Source organism: Bombus pyrosoma, linkage group LG18, assembly GCF_014825855.1.
Source record: "Bombus pyrosoma isolate SC7728 linkage group LG18, ASM1482585v1, whole genome shotgun sequence".
Classification (NCBI taxonomy): Eukaryota; Metazoa; Arthropoda; class Insecta; order Hymenoptera; family Apidae; genus Bombus; species Bombus pyrosoma.
In genome coordinates, this window is record NC_057787.1 from 2,730,577 (window position 1) to 2,751,020 (window position 20,444).

At 34.4% G+C, this 20,444-nt stretch overlaps 1 protein-coding gene and 1 long non-coding RNA gene across 6 annotated transcripts; both read left to right on the plus strand.

Moving 5' to 3' along the window:
- Positions 1-3,071: 3,071 nt before the first annotated feature.
- Positions 3,072-4,336, plus strand: LOC122577353 (uncharacterized protein PF11_0207-like). Its single transcript, XM_043748648.1, has 2 exons — positions 3,072-3,119; positions 3,174-4,336. The coding sequence occupies exons 1-2, from the start codon at positions 3,098-3,100 to the stop codon at positions 4,334-4,336; spliced, it is 1,185 nt and encodes a 394-aa protein (XP_043604583.1). The 5' UTR covers positions 3,072-3,097.
- Positions 4,337-6,708: 2,372 nt separating this feature from the next.
- On the plus strand, positions 6,709-16,470 carry LOC122577228. 5 transcript variants are annotated; one of them, XR_006320152.1, is made up of 7 exons: positions 6,709-6,969; positions 7,184-7,317; positions 7,623-7,775; positions 8,844-10,492; positions 10,572-10,622; positions 10,856-12,929; positions 13,003-16,470. It is a non-coding gene; the product is annotated as an uncharacterized LOC122577228 (long non-coding RNA). The 5 variants fall into 5 exon arrangements; XR_006320151.1 differs by having other exon boundaries at positions 8,844-10,622; XR_006320149.1 differs by having other exon boundaries at positions 10,572-12,929.
- Positions 16,471-20,444: the final 3,974 nt, after the last annotated feature.

Genomic DNA, 20,444 nt, shown 5'->3' on the forward strand with positions numbered 1-20,444 from the left:
ATATTTAACGTTTATATTACATGTTTTTAATTATCAATAGATTATTGTAATTATTTAATCTCGATTACACTTTTTTTAATCCTATGCACTAAAGCATATTAAATCTCTAGAATAAAATACATTTCTTATAATATTTAATAGATAAAATACCTACATGGGTTTTATAAAACTAGATTTCCGTAAAACTAAAGGTCAAATAATTTCCAACGAACTAAAAGTTCGGCGAGGCAGCTAGGTACGCTCGTTAAGGCCCGTGTGTCAAGAGAACGACCGACATGTCGTCTCTCGCGAGTTCTCGAATCCCCTCGTCCCAGAAATGAAATTGTAAAATCTCTCTTGAAGTAATATGCATACAACAGGCAAGCAACGAAAGTCCCCCCTCTCCCTTGCCACATATGTTGTGTGTGTTACTTTCTGAGTGTGCCCTCCAATAAAAGTGCATGGTAAAGCACACCCCCGGAATTGTGATGAACTCGCACTGGCTACCCCCCCCCCCGCCCGTAGAGGTTTCAGTCGGTAAGAATCCGGCATCCTTCTGCCGTCCTTGTGCCACATTATCAGTTATTATGACTAAATAAAGTTACAATCGAACGATACTACAATATAAAAAAATATTAAAATGCATTATGAATTTTTCATTTCACGTTCAAGTCGTATTATTTATCTTTAGTCATCTTTAATGATTTTAGTTTTACCTTATTTTTATACTTTCAATATATACTTTTAATTTTTTTTTTATTATTTGTTTAAATTTTACAATTTGTCCAGTAGGACATTTGTTAAAATATTATAGCTTAAATATATATAGCATGTGGATGGTTACCTCCAGCGGGTTAGGTTGGGGTTAGGTTCGTGTTTGTTAGGTTATATCCTTTGTGATACTTTTAATTTGATGTCTTGTATAAACAACATATTGTGAAATCATTAAATGAAATCATTACTGCAAAATATAATTAACCACTTAAACAATTTTTAGACTTGTTTATTTTTTAAGTAATGAATATTAGTCCTCGATACTTGGAAAAATGCGCGGTGGACAGCGTATAGGTTAGCTTGTCCGAGCGCGTTGGAAATGTACAACTCACTGAGGCGCGCGCAGTTGCCTAAAGATGCTATAAAAGTACAAATTGAGAATCTGGATAAGCATTGGAAAAACTTTATCGAAGCTGATGATAGATTCTGGATAATGAGAATGCCGATGGCAAAAGAATTTTTACTACATCGCGAAGAACATTTATCTAGAGAACTCTTTTGATTCCTGGAAAAGTTTCTGAATTTGTAGCTTTCAGAGAAAATAAATTAAACAGATGCACTTCTGGCCCCTTATGTTGGCAGCTGTCGAAAATCCAACCAAACATTTGGGCCGATTTTCCTGGTAGTCAAAAAGCTCCATCCGCAAACTCTCAAGGAACGGATATTTTCTTGAATACTCAGCTTAAGACTGAAAATTCGGGAATGCTGGTAAATTTTAAATCTCTATCTCTTATTCTGCGTAAGAAGATAATTCACAGAGAGCTCAATATCGTAATAATTCTTATAATAAACCTTTGCTTGCTTCAAAGGTCCTTCAAACGTACATACAAGTTTGCGTTTATATTTCTTATACATCCTTATAAATTTTTATATACGATCGTGGCTAATTCTTGTTGATTCTCACTGATTTCTAGGAGATTTCACGTCTCGGAGCTTACTTGAATTTATAAGTTGCGTAAATGATTTTTATCCTATATATACATATACATATATAATTACATATAGGATTATTAGTAGTTCACTTTTAGTCAATAGAGTAATAAAAGAATTAACTGCAGACGGAAACGATATGTTTCCTCTAAGAGCAGCAATTCCAGAGAAATAAATACACATAGACGACAGTTTCTCTACTGACTACTCTAAGAAGTCAGCCCTACTAAGACAATAACAAACGAATTGTGCAAGGTCGGCGGTTCCAATTTACGCAAATGGCTTTCAAATGAGCTGAGGTGATATCAAACGTGTTGATTTATTTAATGACGAGACGAGTGAATACTTGTGATAGTCAGATATATTAAAAATCGCTCTAAGTACAGAATATAATTAGATGCAACTAGAATCAAACATACTATAAACTATTATAATCCAAGTTACAGTGTAAAATTGTAAATAGTCTACCAAATAAAAAAAAAGTACAGAATACAGAGTTAGTATATTACGTTGTAATCGTCATTTGCTCAATGCTACTCGCTATAATGATATTGGTTAATGAATATCCTAGAAAACGTGTCCGTTTATACTGGCTTTATTTATACTGGCCAGAAGAGTACCGAAAAGTTTGAATTCGATTCCGGTTGATGGTTGCACGTAGCGGTGATATTGTTTTGTCCGGAGTTTGTTTACTTTTAAATCTCGTACATCGAAACAGTGTTAATACTCCGAGGCAAAACAATAACACAAGTCACTCTCGATTCGAATCGTCAGATGACTCATGTGTCGCTACATATGTATATAACAAATATTTCTTACAATCTAGCGTATGCAGTTGTGTATGGGGCCTTAAGTTCACTGTTTATAAATACGGTTAGGAATTAATCGAACAAATTCAATGTAGTCGCGTTTACAGTCTTCTATATTATCGGAAATGTCAAATTGTACAAAGAACAACAGAGTACCCTGTGACAGCGACTATACCCAAATCCACGCCATTCCAAACTATCTGACAATGAACCGTTAGATTTTAACATGGCCTTCGGACACATGGCCCAAATCAAACTTTCCCCATCGCGTAGGGCACTCGGGATCTTCTCCCTACCCCTCAACTCCTACAAACTCTACTCGTATAAAATCTACGAGCATTCGACCACGAGATTAGTCTTGGGTGCAGTCTTGGCCGTGATTTGAACTATTTTAGTGTTTTGTAATTTCGCTACTTCATTGGAATATTGTGTTTAACCATTTTTGTGAGTAAAAGCATATAAAAATATAAAAGGACAATCAAGTTAAGTAATAGTGAAAAGTGCTCGTTAGAAAAACAAGACATCCTACCTATGTGAAAAGGATTCTACTTGGACTACGGGTCAACGACAAACCCACAATCTACGAATCTAAAGCCTACAGCTTGATGACATTCTACGGATATCAAGGTAAAGTTTTATTGTTTTGTCAAGCAAAACTCAGACTAAGTAGTAATTTTTTAGAAAAAAAAGAAAAAAAAATGTCTAAAGTATCAAACAAAGACAATGAAATTAGTCTAAAGCAAGTACTAGAGGCGATACAGAAACAGAGTGAAATTCAAGAACAAATCCAAATATTAACAAAACAAGCAAGCGAAGAGAATGAACGCCGTGATAAAGAAATCGAATTGCTAAAAGAGACAGTTGCAGAATTGAAGCTAGCCATTGAATATCAGCAAACAATTATGACAAAAGATTATAAATCTACAACAAACACCAGAAAGGAAACTGTGAAATCGAGAAAAAGTGATCGTATACCTGTAGGGAGCGCACCCGAAATGATATTTGATTCTGAAAGCGATAACGATGACGAAAACCAAGACTACAACGAACCGCGACAGACAATGTTATCAGCGGAAGACGCAATAAGATACATCCCAACTTTAAACGGTGACGATGATGTTGGAGTGGAAGATTTCATAAAAGAAGTAGATGCTATCCGAACGCATTGTTCAGAGAAAGATTTATTATTGAAAGCAATTAAAATCGATAAAATAGTTGGTAAAGCCGCGCAAAGTATTCGAAACATACCTACTGAAAATTATGCAGATTTACATGACGCTTTGAGATCCAACGTAGTAGTTGAAGTAACATCTGAGGAATGTGAAGAACAATTATGCGATTTGAGACAAGAGCGCCATGAATCTGTTCAAAGCTTCAATATGCGATTCCGCCACACATTAAATAAACTTAGGTATGCAATAACTAGTGAAAATCCAGAACCAATTACAAGACGAATAATGATTGACGCTACCATGAAAAAAGTAAGTAGAATTTATTTAAAAGGACTTCGACACGACATAGGACGCATACTGTTAGCAAGCAAACTAGATTCATTGAACGAAACAGAAAAGAAAGCCGTCGATATTGAAAGATACCTAGGAGAAGAAGAAAAGGAATGGAGGACAGGTACTCGACCAACAGCAACGTACAACCGATTTAATAATAGACGGATGCAGACAAGCAACCGATCATTACCTACCATACCTAATAATCCAATCAAAAAAGATGTTTCACCGTTTTCTAAAACGGAACGCGTACCATTTGCTAAGCAACAACAAATAAAGTGTTTCAAATGTGGTAAATTGGGGCATATTGCGGCAATTGTGTGTCGACCACGAGACTAGTCTTGGCCGCGATTTGAACAAATATCTTAATATTTTGTAACTTTTGTAAGTAAAAATATAAAGTATATAAAAATATAAAAGGACAATTAGGTTAAGCTATAGCTCAGCTCTTCCTTTTTTATCACGAATTTTACGTGACATCCTTGGCGTTGTAGCTACTAAAGACATCGAAGTCCACGACACCCTTAAGTGGCTTCGTTATCTCTTCCTAGAACCAAGGATGACGTAAACCAGGCAATAGCTATAAGCGTTCAAATTTCATTTTCTTACCATACTATCAACAAAAAATAAAAGCCAGATTTCCATGAGTCATTGTATAATTATATGATATGTATTTTATAAACAGAATTTATTGTAATGATATAGATAGATTTCTTAGACATTTAAAGAAGAAAGTTGTTCGCAATCATGCATTTGACAACATATTCAAAAATCATCGAGATCGGAAAAGACGTAATGGTTCTATAGTTTCACCCAATCAATATTTATTAATCATAAGCGAACTAGCTATCAATCTTGACAATTCTCAGTTAAATTTAAAAATAATTATTGCATTTTTAAAAATAATGAACATTTATTCCTTACATAACCGATCTAATGATCAATCTTGCGTTCTTTATTGTAAATTAAAATACATAAATTATACACTTTATTTTGTACCGCTTAGGATTGAATTATAACTTTACCGAAACAGTGCAAAGCATTCTTTAAGCATGAATATAATATAAATATTATATTACACTCTTATCAGCCCTCTTGCTACTTCTTTTATAACTTTATCATGTTATTTAACAGGGGATTGAGAATTTCACGTATAAAAGGGTAATTTTTAGATATAATTAAGTTAAATTAACAGTTCTTGATAATTTGCTTATGAAATTACAATTATCCTTCTGCGACGTGCAAATATAATACAATTTAACATTTTTAAAAGTATTAAAATATAAGGACCGCAAGAAATTCCCACTTCTGTAAAACCATCCATATCCGAATTTTTCTATTCATAGACATAACCTTGTTAGAGTGAATACATAAATTCTGTTTTAATGAAAATATATTGATCCGCTACAATTATGTAATATTCTCTGTAATATATTGTTTTTAAACCTTTGGGTCCCGATTAAATTTAGAAAATAATTTAAAAAATTTGGAAAGGATACAAATATTCTTCAAGAATTATAAAAAGTAAAATATGGAAGATAAATTGCTAGATATCTGTATTTCATTTATATAGTTATAATTTTTTTTTCTTTGTTGAAGTTAATTGGAAATGGATATGATCACGCTTTAAATTGCAACTGCAATCTGCTCAAAGTGTTAAAAATTCTATACAATTCAAATCGCTAGTTAACAATGTTGTATATATTAGTTTAGTAAACAGACAATATACATACGTGCACTCTATTTACTTTCATATTATATACATATGTTTCATATTATTATAACTGTAAATTCATGTGCCTGATTTTATTGACGCAGTCTGTGACGATTTAGTCGTAAGAATTATAAAAATATTTTCAAAAATATATATATTCAATTCGAGTGTTTAATGAGTGTTCATGACCATTATATGTGAGTTACACGCGTTTATATAATACAATAAAATTAAATTTTCATCTACCTCAGTGAGCAATCTCAGAAAGATTTAGAGAGCTTTAGCTAACCCGAGCAACACAACACTAGCATAATTTTAGTATAGCATATACATATACATATCTATATGTTTGCTTATCGTCATCTTATTGTGTGTTATCGTACAGTATTTACTTGTGTAAAGGTTCGTTTAATAAATAAATACAAAGTGCATGTTTTACTATATCGTAAAAACACTGTAATTAGTAAACATAATTTTATTGTGGAAATGCATTTTTGAATTTGGAGGAAGTATAAGCTTCGTGACGTAAATTAAGTATTTAGTTGTCTTAGTTATAACACATTATTGTATTTAGCTCACGTTAAATAACCATCGTTTCTTGTTTAATCCATTCTAAATAAATAAAAAAATCCTACATAATATTTATTAAATATTTCATCTAACGTCTTCTTCAATTGGTCAAAATAATTTATACAAAATGTCTCCAAAATGCAAACTAATGATAACCATGCATAATTTTCACACTTGCTACATTTTTCTATTTATTTTTCCATTTATTTGGCTAATAAATTATTTTCTGAAAAAATAATTTTTAAATCGTTTTTGAAGTAGTTAATTGAAATTTAATCTTAATGAGTTATTTTAAACAGTTAATTTTTTATACCTCAGGAAACACGTTCGAAATATGATGTATTTCATTGTGTTATGAACACATCCTTCCGCGTAGATTTATTAATTATACGAAACTAAAGTTTTATAACTAAACACAATGCACAAATATAAATATTTATAATATAAATATAAAACATATTTATGTAGATACATGTAAAATAAACTGTATATGCTGACGTACGGTTAAAATTCTCTTAAATTCATTTGTATTTATAAAAATTTATAAAAGAGCTTCTTGCAGCAGTTATGTATAGATTAGTATAGATATAAATATATAAAGTACAAAATTGTCTGTAAACAGAGTGTAATAATATTTACCGTGTATTAAAATGTACATAACGACGGAAATAAAGAATAATAAGATAAAGTAAGATATTATTAAGAGTCGCTATTATTAATAGATATAAATAATAGCTGAATAACCTTTTTATAAGATTGCTAAAGATAATCTGAAAAGAAAATACAACTTTTTTGCAAAGTTTAACAATAAATTATATTACAATTTTAAATTAACATAAAATTTTGAGCTACACACATCTTAGTAATTAAATCTATATGATGTTATCCGTTTTTACTTTAAGGTGATTTGTACTTTGTGTTTATTACAAATTTTTGAAGTCATCATAGAGGACATACAGAATTAGCATTTAAGTTTGGAATTTTACTTCAAATGCCTGATTATTCAGTCAAGGGTGTAGAAACAAGTCAAAGAGTGGTAAGAAAATGTATTATCTTCCAAACAATCCTAAACGAAGAGAGTATTTGTGAATTAACTGCGTAACTCTTGGTGGAAAATAGAATGTAATTGAATATAAATCCAATTTTTTAATATATTATGTTTAACAAAGTATTTTCATTACATTATTCCAGTCATACAGTATTTTAAAAAAATATATAATAAGCACAAAAAATGTAATTAGTTTTCATTAACAAAATTAGACACTAATTTATACCTTCACGTTACTATATGAAACACGACTTTATGCTTTTAATTTCACTAATATGCCACACTGTTTCTAGGCCACAGTTGTACACACAGGTCTGTTAACTGCTATAAAGAAGATGAGGTTCTTAATGTCGCAAGATGTACTATACAAATCTATACCATTGAACACTGCGATCAAGTAGCTAGGATTATGTGTTTGGCCCCATTCTTTGGTGAAAGCACTGACGGTAAAGAATATAAACTAAAGCAGTAAGCTTATTCAATAACTAATACTATATTATGTATTTATTATAATTTCTCACCATTTATTTCAAGCAGATACATCTACAATATCTCTATTTAGTACAGAAAACATTGTTTAAATGAATATTAATTATGAACCATTATTAAACATGCATTATTATTAACAAAAAAAAAGTTTAACAAGATTCCAATTTTCAAATTAAATATGTACACATATCTTTAATGCTTTTATATTTGACACATATATTGGAAAGTAAGTTTATTTTTAGTTTTTTCTTAATTCATTAAAAAATTGTGTAACTATTAACACTACCTATAATATACGTAAATAGTGTCATATTTAAAATATTACCCATGATTAAAAATTTTCAATGTTATTAAATTTTTTATTGAGGAAGCTAAATTATAGTCTAATTATAGAGTTTACAAGAGATTTTAATAATGAAAAAATATTTATTTTATATAACATTTATTAGACATTAGTTAGATACAAAATAAGAATAATATAATCATAATAATCATATATGTAAGACAAAAGTTGATCTCTATGATCATTAACATGGTGTTGCTTTTTCCTCACACCCTCGTGCTACTTGCTTCAAAGCAGAACATACAGCAACTATTCCTCACAACACGAAATTGCAGAACTAGAGCCAATATCAAATGTACAAAATGTATCGAACACTAACCATAGAAACATCAACACCTTTGGCAGCTGAAGTTATGCCACTCTTAAGCAAAACACCACCCTTAAACAACCGAAACCAAAGTAACAACAATAACAATGCTGCAGAAATCAAGGAACTGCTCAAGCAATCCATCAGAAATACTGAAATGCTAACAAAAATGATAAGTGAGCAAAATGTAGTACTCAGATAACAAACACAACAAATTATAATGATGCTACAATGACTTATAAACACGTTAAGTAAAAAATAAATATGGATACAGTGAAAATAGCAGCTGGAACTCCAATGGTCTACAATAACGGGTCCTCGAAACTAAAACATTTCTGTATAATAATAATAATATTGACATATTACTTGTTTCAGAAACACATTTCAAAAAGCTACATCAAAATACCATATCATCTATGATATCAAACACCCCTCAGGAAAAGCACACGAAGGGGCTGCAGTGATAACAAGAAACGATATCAAACACCACTTACATAGTCACATTAGTCAGGAACACATTCAAGCAACCACCGTTGCAATACAAACTAACAGTAATTACTTTCAGATGTCAGCAGTATATGTACCACAGCGACACAAAATGACATTACAAAAATGGGAACAGTATTTTCAATCCTTAGATGATAAATACATTGCAATGGGAGACTTCAATGCAAAGCACACGCTATGGGACTCAAGAATTAACACACCTCGAGGTAGAACACTAGAAAAATATATTAGAACTAGTAATCTCGATATATTATCCACAGAAAAACCAATATACTGGCCGACAGATCTAAACAAAATTCCTGACTTGCTTGATTTTGCAGTTATAAAAGGACTAAATGCAAATAAATTAAAAATGACATCCAGTTTTGAACTTAGCTCCGATCATACACTGATAATAATAGAATACACAATCAAACCAATACTTTATGGCAAACGCTTTGCAATAAAAGCAGACAACACATGGGCCACGAGCAATGAAGAGCTAGCTGAAGAATTTTCCACCCATCTTTGTAACACATTTACCCCATATAATATTCACAACAGTAAATCCAAATGTTATTCAGTCAAAGATGCGCAAAATTCTAGTATCTCAATTAACAAGTACTAACTTGCAAACAAAGTATACAATAAGCACGATTATGTAGCACACACTGTACACATTACGCATCCAAGTCATTCACATTGAAAATAGATAAAAAAGATCTAAAAATAACGAAAAATACAAAAATAAATAATTATTAACAGTTCCATGATGTATGGACCAGACAGAAAAGTCTGTATGAATGGAGGTTGCCAGCTCTGGCGCTTGAGATCGAAAGTGAGCAGCTGTCTATGACAGTCCAAGTTACCATAGAACATAATTGAAATTATGTTTGTTGGCACCGCAGTGATATTTTGGTCTGTTCACTCATTTAATCTTAAATAACGATTCATTGAAGCTGTAATGGTTTGAAGATACAGTATATCTATATTATGATGTTTTTTGGGAATTGCAGTGAAACTGTACGTGTCTGCCAATTTGGAAATGAGCTGTAAAATAAATTGTACTTTGAATCGGTTTCAGTTTACTTGGGTTTGCTTGATCTTACCATTTTGTCTTGGTATGGTCACACATTTATTTTGCATGGGCAATGTGAAAGTCCTGAGAAAGCAACTTCCAGTGAGGGTGAGGTATGAATGTAGCTTCTTTAGCGATTTTGTCCGTTTCCTATGTGGTATTTAAATCTGAGATTATGTAGTATGTGGGTAGTTTCGTTATATCTGATTTTTTCCAGAATCTCTTTGATGTATGTTTGTGTGTTGTTATCATCAATTTTGTAAGGCAATGAAGCAGCCTAGTGAGTCAATAGATATAGCAAAGACTCTTTCAGGATGGTCTTTGACCGTGTTGAAGGCTCTGCTAGACATTCAGCAGAGAACATTGTGGTGTAGACATGGATACAGATCGAATCAGCACAGTTGAGCTTGAGGCAGAAACATGTTGCTGCATGGTTTTTGAACCATCAGTGAATATAAGTGTACGTAATATAACTGGAAGGCATAGTAAATAGGACCTTTGGAAAAGCAGAGATGATAGATAAAGGTTACTTATTTTAGAGACAATCCTGTGGCACTGTCAATATTATTTGGAGGAAGGAGTGACTTCTGGTATGAGCTGATTCAACCAATGGAGTTGTTTGCTAGCAGAGATTTTAGTAGTCAGATTAATTGTCTATTAGCAGTCTATTAATTGATTTAATTAAGATATTGGAGTGGTGTCAGAACTGTGGTTTCTTGAGTACAGCTAGTAGTTTCCCAGATATTTATTCAAGAAATGGAGTTATAAGAAATGAAGGCAATATTTTGGTATGTCTTTGACCTAGATATTCTAAATATTTTAGGTCTTGACTCTAGCTTGGTTTTGGTAAGAGTAACGTTATAGTGGAGTTTTATAAGCCTAAGGAGAGCCTAGCAATTGACAATTGGGTCATCTCTAGCTTCTGGAGGAGACCATGTTGGTTTTGGTCAGTGATATGAAGTAATTGATTCTGTGATGGATGGGGCCATTATAGATGTGCCACATAGAAATTTGATTGCATTGAGAAGATTACGAAGAGTGCTGCAAATCTCATTTACGTTATTGCTGAAATTTACTTTTTGGCTGAGTTGGATGTCCAGGATCTTATGTTTATATGATGGTTTTTCTTATTCTGTTAGATGCTATGCCAATCGGGTTGCTTTTATCATAAACATAATATCATTAAACATAAGTTCACTTTTCTATACAGAGATTTCGAGGCCCAATGCTTCTGAGTTAGCTACGACTGGATATTATCAGACGTGTGGATGTTATCAGAGGAGTTACCATTTGTGCCTGCTGTGTACAGTGTGAATGAAAGCTCATTAGCACTACCGGATTGCCAAAGTCCTCTTTAATGCTGAAGTGAGTGATAAGAATGTCTGCGAACACAAGATCAAAAACTGATCTGACGTCGATAAACACTGCTATTGTTGTAACCTTATTCAGAATGATGGTTCTTGCCAGAGAGATGAGCTCGAGAATATTGTCGATTGTCAATCTGGCTTTCCGGAAGTCGGATTAATATTCTGATAGCAGGTTTTGCGAATCCAGCCACCAGTATAACCTCTGAAACACCCGGCGCTGCAGCAATTCGCACCTGCAGAAAGTAAAGGCCCTTTAGGTATGGTTTTCAGATAAAGAATACCTTGTCATCATGGCATTTCTCTGGAAAAAGGTTTTGCATGTACATGTTATTTAAAATGCCCAGCAGAATCAGTTCTCACATAACTGGAAGGAATTTGATTCTTTTTTAATCAATCCTATCTAATTTTGGCTTTGAGCTAGTTTTCGCTTTGTCGAGTGCTGTGATAAGTTTTGGGAGGTGAAATTGTTGCGTAAAGAAGTGCTGGTAGTGTGAGGAGATTGAGATGTTGCTTGGTATCAAAAGGGGAGAGGAGTTTTTCTATCTATGGTACTGGTAGTTCTTAAGAGTTATTGTTTGAATATTCATAGATATGTTAGTCCATTTATCTTTGAATATTTTCACTCTTTTCCAAAAGAGAAGCATGTTTGAATCGTGGTCCAACTTACTAGTCATTTTGCGAATTCTATATTTTTGTACAGAAGTTTTCTAGTGATGATGCATGCTGCAGTCCATCCAGACCTGGAAGGAACCTGTGTAGCGCTATATGAAGACCGTGGCTTTCCATAGCTTTCTGTATTGTCTTTCCATGTATTGTTTTTTTACATTCCATATTTCATCAGGGAACGGAGTTTCTGTGATTGCTAATGTGCGATACTGGTGTTATGGTGTTATATGTTTTGCTGTCTTCTTTACCACATCAATTCAATTGACAGGAGAGTTGGCTACAAGTATGTTAAGTTCTCAGAAAGTCAATGCTACTTTGTTTTTTTTTTGGAGCGATTTCGTATCTTAGCTCATTGTGTACAAAATGCGTGGATTGAATGATGATATACATTACTAAGTTATCTCCCAGGATCGTTGAGCTGTGAAGTTAAGATATTGTGATATTCACTATATCGAGCGATGATTAAGTCGAGATTGTTGTTATATTGGACTAATTTCTCAATGAGTGTCCGAATTGAGGATAGTGCAATCATTATCTTCTATTACTTCGAGTAGAACTTTTCATGATTTTCAAATGCTCCTATATTTCCAAGATTCACAATGAGGGTTGAAGTTGTCCATTAAAATGTGTGGCGGCACTCGACACTAACTAGCAACGGACGACGGCAGCGCAGTGGTTAGCGCCTTAGGTTACGAACGTTCGGAACCCGGGATCGAATCCCGGCGACCGAAGTCCGATTTTTCTTCCACGATTATGTACAGCAGTACCCCAGACGCGCGACATCTACAGCCAACAGCTACTAATATCACGGACAACATTATACACCTCAAATGGAAGGGCTCTGTAAGCGGAGTTACTAGAGAAGTTAGTACCATTTGTCCTGTTGAAGGTCTAGGAATGGTGGGGGCTTTTAGCATGATAGATGTTCAATCCGTAGGTTGATGTGTATCGGGCGTTGTTGGTGCTCAAGACGAGGTACGAGCAGAGGAGACCGTGTGGGACCCGGGAGGGGACTCGGCCGAGCAGGCGGCCCCTGACGACCTAGGAACCGCCGAGGAGGACGCATGGGACTAGTGGCGATCGCAGCTGATCAACGAACAGCTGAAGTAGGCGAACACCGAGGCGCGCGGTGGCAGTTCTCTCAAATTAGGGAACATGGAGAAGCCGCCGCGGCCTCCCGCTCATCTTCAGAATGGCCTCAGATACTCACGGGACACGGCGTGTTCGGGGAGTACCTGAAGAAAATCGGACGGGAGACGACGGACATCTGTCACCACTGCGGAGAAGATAGGGACACGGCGCAGCATACGCTGGAGGCCTGTCCGGCATGGGAGCTGCCCCGCTCTACACCCTGCGACAAGTCATAGGCGAGAGGCTGACCCCTTCAGCGATCATAGCAGCGATGCTGAGCGGACCACAGGAATATGAGGCTGTCCGCCTCTTCCGCGAGCGAGTTATGCTTGCAAAGGAGCGAGCAGAAAGGGTGAGAAAGAGAAATTCTCACCCGTGTAGGATAACGCGATGGAGGAGGATGGCAGTCAGGCGACCCAGAAATAATTCATTGCCACCACAACGAACCGCGACTAAGAAGGAGGGACGGCGCCAGGGGCAATGGTCCCCTCTAGCGCCAAATTCAACAGCCAAGGAATCTACAGGACTGGCTCGAAGAGAGAACGCGGGAGGGGATGCAACAGAAGTAATTCACCCGAGGTTCCTGGAGCAGCCCCTGTCATACGCGTGGGATGGCCAACGTGGAGTTTTAGTCGGTAGGAGTCCTACACTACTCTGCTGCTACCGTTATTAGCGGCAGCGGAGTATCCATGAGAATTTCTCCATGTGCAAAAAAAAAAGGTTGATGTTATTAGAGATTTTGAGGAGTTATCGCTTATTGTACTGTTGATAGAGATCTATGTAAGATTCTTTTTAAACAGAATGATCATGCTTTCGTCCTTGCAGTCTTGTTTAACATTGCTGGCTAGTGTGAAACCAGACAGATTGAAGAAAATTTAGTAGTTGAGCTAAATTTCTACATAGATGATGATATCGTAGCTTGGTGAAATCTTTTCGAGTTCTGATCTTTTACTGTGAATATTCGCACAATTATTTTTTATTGCGGATTGAGGATGAGAGAATGTAGCTAGCCTTATTGAGCTGTGTGTTGCTAGTTGACGGAGTGTCTTTATATAGATGGCTTGTAACTTAAAATGATGGAGAATATTGTTTGACTTATTTTAGTGTTTTATAGTAGACTTTGGCTTTGGCAAAGCAGATTGAATGATTTTGGTTGCTTCTTGCTCTGTTTGATTATCTATCAACGCTTTAACTGAGGAAGTGCTGTCAGCGTGGTTTAGATGTGTTGCCGTTCTTTCCTTGTATCTTTTTGCATACCTGCCGATTTCTTCTTAGACCGTTGGTATTTTTAAGTTTTTGCGTATATCTTCGTTTCTGACATACCATGGGGCATTGACTATTGTTCTCAGTATCTTCGATTGTAGCGACTCTAGTTTATTTATGTGGCTCATTGCTGCTGTCCCCGCATAATGGTCCGTACGTCCGTACGTTTCGTACGTCCAAATTGGTTTTATTATCGTTTTGTACATTTTTAGTTTATTTTCCATGCTGAGTTTAGAGTTTCGGCTAGTTAACCAGTACATCTATCTTCTTTTTATCCGTATTTTGTCTATAATTAATTTAGTATGTTGCTTCCATGCAAATTACGGGTCCTAGGTATTTAACTTGCCTTGTTTGTGTTATGTGCGTGCTATTTAATTGGATATTTGCTATTGAAATACTCTAACGAAATCACGCTCGGAAGAAAGTTTTTTACTGTTAGCGACTTTCTCAGAAATAGTTTTGTTGTTTTCATATCATAAACCATGCTAGCCGCTGGCAGGATGATTTCTTTTTTGTTTCTGTAGTTAGCTGCTACAGTTATTGTTATCGTTTTATAAACTAGTAATTTGTTGCTCATGCTCAATCTAGATTTTCTTACTGTAAGATAGTGCAATGATTTTCTCATTACCATTAGGTGTTAGGTGTTTTCCAGTTAACTTATAATCCAAATGCAGTACAAGATATTTAACCGAAGCTGTTTGTTGGATTTTCTGATTTAACAATTTAATCTTAGAAGATTCTTTCTTTTTAAAAATGAAGGCAACGTGCGAACACTTGTTTGAGTTTACTTGGATTTTATTTCTCATTTAGCGTTCTATATTGTATAGATGCTTTTTAGGTTTCTTGTTGCTATTTTAATGTTTCCATGCTTGGATGGGATATGTTCTTTTTCTTTTTTTTTATTATTTAATTTGTACTTTACAATATGTCCAGCTGGACATTCGGCAAATTTTCCTAGCTTATTTTCAGATGTGGACGTAGCGAAGGAATAAGTTTCCGTTTTCAGCATTGTTATCAATAAACAAAATAGAAAATGGGTTCGAGGGCACTTTCTCGTGGAACCGTAAATTTCTTTGAGAGAGAACACTTACACTTCTAATTTTAACATACAAATACCTATTCGTAATGTGGGAGAAAATAATTCTATATGTGCTATTCAGCAGAATTGTTTATAACTTCCTTAAAATTCTTCATTTTATCACATAATACATAAAATCATTCAGACTTTAGCGGAGGCTTTTTCCACATTGAGAAACAACGCGGTGCAGTATTTTCCTTCTTCCATTGATTGAATTACGTCGCTTGCCATTCTATGTATTTACTTTACTGTATTGTGATTCTTTCTAAATCTAAATTGTTGACCTAGGATTAGGTATTTAGCTATTGGCGGGGTAGTTGGCTACGCTCGTTAAAGCCCGGGCTGAAAACGACGCGTCGTGAGTTTCGAATACTCGCCCTGGATATATTTCCAAAGGATGGAAAACTCAAAAACTCTCTTAAAAGTAATAATACAACAGGCAAGCCCCAGAGGAGAGAGTAGTCCCCTTGCGTCTTGTGCTGGTACCAAGCGAGTGCTTGGTAACCACTCCAGGGGCCGACGATCGCTCGCATCGATCCCTGCCATCTAGTAGGTGTTTTAGCCGGTAAGAGTCCGGGCGGCACTATCTTCTGCCGTCCTGTGTTCCCCGGTCCGCAGAACGGTGAGGTTAAGGTGCCTATGAGAATTTCCATACGTGAATATATAAAAAGACATCACTAATAATAAATAAAAGAAAATAAAAAAAATAAAACAAATAAAAAAAATAAAGAAAAAAGAAAGGAGAAAATTTTTTTTAATGTGGCGGAGAGTGATGGCGGTCAAGAAGCCCAGGACCGCTTCGCCACTCCCCACCTCGGGTCGCAAATAACAGGGGAGTTGGCGCTAGGGGCAATGGCCTCCTCTAGTGCCAAATTAATCAGTTAGGAAACTTTTAGGATCAGCTCACCATCAAGAGGACGCGGGGAGTACATCGGTAGTAATTCGCAAGAGGTTTCGGGGCATTCCTGTCACACGCGTAGGCAGGCCATCGTGGAGTTTTAGTCGGTAAGAGTCCGACACTGCTGCAGCAGCAGAACGTTCATGAGAATTTCTCTACGTACAAAAAAAAAGGTGTTTCGCTATTGTTTCATCCACTCATCTTTTGTCAATTGTCTTCTCTACTATTTTGGATGTTGGATTCCATAGTATGGATCGAAGAATGGAATAGTTTTAATATCAACATATACATTTAAACTATAATATATTAGGTTGGCAACTAAATGATTGCGGATCTTGTCATTAACACCTAATGACAAAATCCCCAATCACTTTGTTGCCAACCCAATAGTACAAGATTCCTCTTGCTTCTATCCTATTCGTGGTTTGCGGAGAATTTCTGAAAAAAGAAAGTTGGCTTGTCGCGTCGATAGCTGGTTATGGAATGGTTGGAAGTGTTTTTGTAAAATTCCTGAGTGGGAAAAAATAAGAATGGTTAAAAGCCTGACGCTGCTAGGGGTATCTCTGGTCTTTGTCTCGTTCAACATTTACGTCCGGCTTAAAGCCATCCGTTCTTAAACAATGGTTGAAAAAATGATCCTGGTTAAGTAGCGACTCGACATGACACAACATACGATTAACAGATTCAAGGAAAAGCCAGAATACAATATAGATAAAATTGGAAGGAAAATTACTGTTTATAAGCGGATGGTGGTTTTAAATTCTTATTTGCTTTTTCTAACACTATCTCTGCACATTTCCATATCTGTGGAAAATTCCATAGTCTGAAGATAAAATTCTTACTTCTTTGTCCGGAATTTCTTTTAATATTTTTGCTGTTATTATATCGTATTCAGGTCTTTTCTGTTGTTTTTTTTCAGTTTTTGATTATTGCTTTCTTTTATCATTTTTGCTTAAGATTTGTTACTTGTTAATGCAGTCGATATTTGGTTCTTGTGTGTTTAAACATTGTTAGTATCCATTTATATTATTGTCTGGTTTATAGCATGCCTAGTGATAATTGGTAGAAATAATTTTTTTGCAGCTCCTTCCTTACAATCCAACATTTGCAGCTTGCCGAATGATTGTTTCTGCAATTTGCACAGATTACCTTTTTCATTTTTTTATATATGAGCAATTAATCAAGAGACACATACCTGAACATTTGACACGAGTCGGTAATTTATTACAATAATTTTTCGTGCGTCCATGTCGTTCACACACTGTGGAATATTGTTATTAGCTCTTGGCGTTTCTACCTTTATGAACGTATCACATACCACATTGGTATCATAAATTTCCTTGTTGTTTTTGTCTTATTCAAGTTCAGAGAGAAACATTGACAATGGTGTTAATGCGACACTTTTGCTTAAGTAAAGTAATGTTGTGTAGCTTGTGTCTCCTTTCCAATAGATCTGACGGAGATGGAAGGACACTGGAGCCTCCCGTTTGGAACTATGGGAAAATCCCGTAATATTGTAATCTAGATTCTACTATAGCCGTAATTAAACAATTGTCATTCATTGTATTTGTTCGAGACTTGTGATAGTAGGATTGGGTTCGAGGCGACACAACTGGTCGCCGAACGTAGCCGCGGTCACGGGATGGACATTTTCCTNNNNTGGGACACACGTTGTATTAACAATCAAACTCCAAGCAAAGATTGCCTAGCAACGGCGATTGGAACCTTCTCGAAGCTTCGGACCAGTATATAACAAACGAACGCAATCGAAAAGGCAGGAAAGAATTCCATCAGTCTATTATTCGTGCGATCGCCTTGAAGAGTTACACATCGAGAAGTATATACAGAGCGTCCCATTATGTTTGCGTGTTGAAGTATTTACGTTTAATAAAGAGTTATCCTGTTGACCGTGGATTCGTTATCGAACCTAGAATCATTGTCGCTAGCATCTCGAGTATCTAATTACCACGGTTACTTGTCGATATCTGTAACAGTCGTGTTTGCATTAGTCAATATCTTCTCTATTGCATAACGACAAAGTCTAACCATAACGAAGGTTCGTTTCACGCCCCTTTAACCCCAACCCTAATCATAATGCTACTCCGACAGATCTGTTTTGATATATTCTATGTTAAGTTTTGGGTGTTTAATTTACTTATAATTCTCAATGAGAATTGATTGTAAAAAGTCTATTAAATGAAAAAAAAATAAAATAAAATAAAAAAATTTTGGGTGTAATTCTTTTATTATCACTTGAAACCTTTTTCTATCTTTGCTTAGTAGGTATAATAATTTACATTTTTATTTTTTAGAATTTTTCTTACTATCCTGTATGCGTTTGAATCGAGCTCTTGTAGTTTCATTTGTTCTTCCAATTGTTTCATTATATGTTTTTTGGTTCTTATATGTAGTTTTAATGTTTCCTTGTTTTATTTAATTTGCATTACATTTAATGTATAGTTTTTGATATAAAAGTAGAATGATTTTGTAAATTCTCATCACTGAGGTTTTGTAATGTTATACATCTGTTTGGCGTTTACAGATCTTCTAACCGCTTGATATTGGTTTTCACATTAATTAGTCTTATTTTTGTACGTGAATTTTCCAATTCTACTTTTGTTCTTCTTTTCCTTCTTAGTGTGGTTAGCTTCCATTGTACATTGATAACTTTTTCATTTCTGTTTGGCACCTAATAAAGAATTAAATGTGTGTTGCAAAACGTGTTTTTTTCCTAAAAAATATCAAAAATTTTGAAGTATTTCTGAGTAATATTTTTGAGTTTGATAAATTTACAAATTTATATCTCTACTTAACCTTTAACGCTCCAAGTGTGGCTCTCGAGCACTACCGATGTGCAGCGCTCTACTCTTTTTAAAATCTGACACATAGAAACTTTTTTCTTTTCTTTTTTATTTGGAAGAATTTTATAATCAATTCTCATTGAGAATTATAAGTAATAACTTTTGGTTATAGTAATAGCCGATTAATAGGCTATCAGTTGATAAGCGTCGACAACAAACAGCCGATTAATAGGCTATCGATAGGTAAGCGTCGGCGACAAAAACCGATTAATCGGCTATCGGTAAAGTGTTAAAAACATGCAAGTCGAAGTATGATGAGAATAAGTTGGAGTGCTGGTCGATATTAAAAGTCAGACAATTAAAAGTCAGAGCGTTAAGGGTTAAAAAATGAGAATAATTAACATTAAATTTGTATTTGTGTTCGAAATTTTAATCAACTTATTCTTTATATATTCTTTATATATACATATATACGTATATAAGTATACATACGTACGTATACATATTATAATATCAATTACGATGCTTATAATGACAATATTACCACTTATAGTCTCTGTCTTCATTTCTAGTTATAAGATACATTTCACTGTAAGTTTCAAACATTGAAATCTCATATTTACGTAATTTCCTACACTTCGATACAGGTAAGAAAAAATTGTCATCTCTACAGAAAAATTATTTCAGCTGCATTTTAAATCAGCTAAATTCTATTTTTGATTTCTATTTTTTATTTTTATTTATTTTTCATTTCTATTATTTTTATTTATAGTTATGAAATTATCATATCAAACTATTTGTGAAAATTATATACAATGAAGATAATAGTATACACGATGAGATACAAAATTTTGTTTAAAATTTATCATCATGTCATGTTAGATTGTATGAATATGCATCGAAAAGATAACATTTTTTTTTTTTTTTGGAAGAATTTTACAATGAATTCTCGTTGAGAATTATAAGTAAATTATTCTGGTGTGGTACTATAACTTGAAATATAAGTGTTTATCGTATGTTTAATTCTAGCTGAATCTAATGCTTAAATTTAGAAAAAATAATATGTATGTAGATTGATTATTTTTCAAAACGTACACTATGAATATCGGTGCAAAATTTTTCATGATTTTCTATGAATTGATATATTTTGAAATCTATCGGAATTAACTAAATATATCTGCTTCTTTCGTATTTCCGTAGATTTTGTG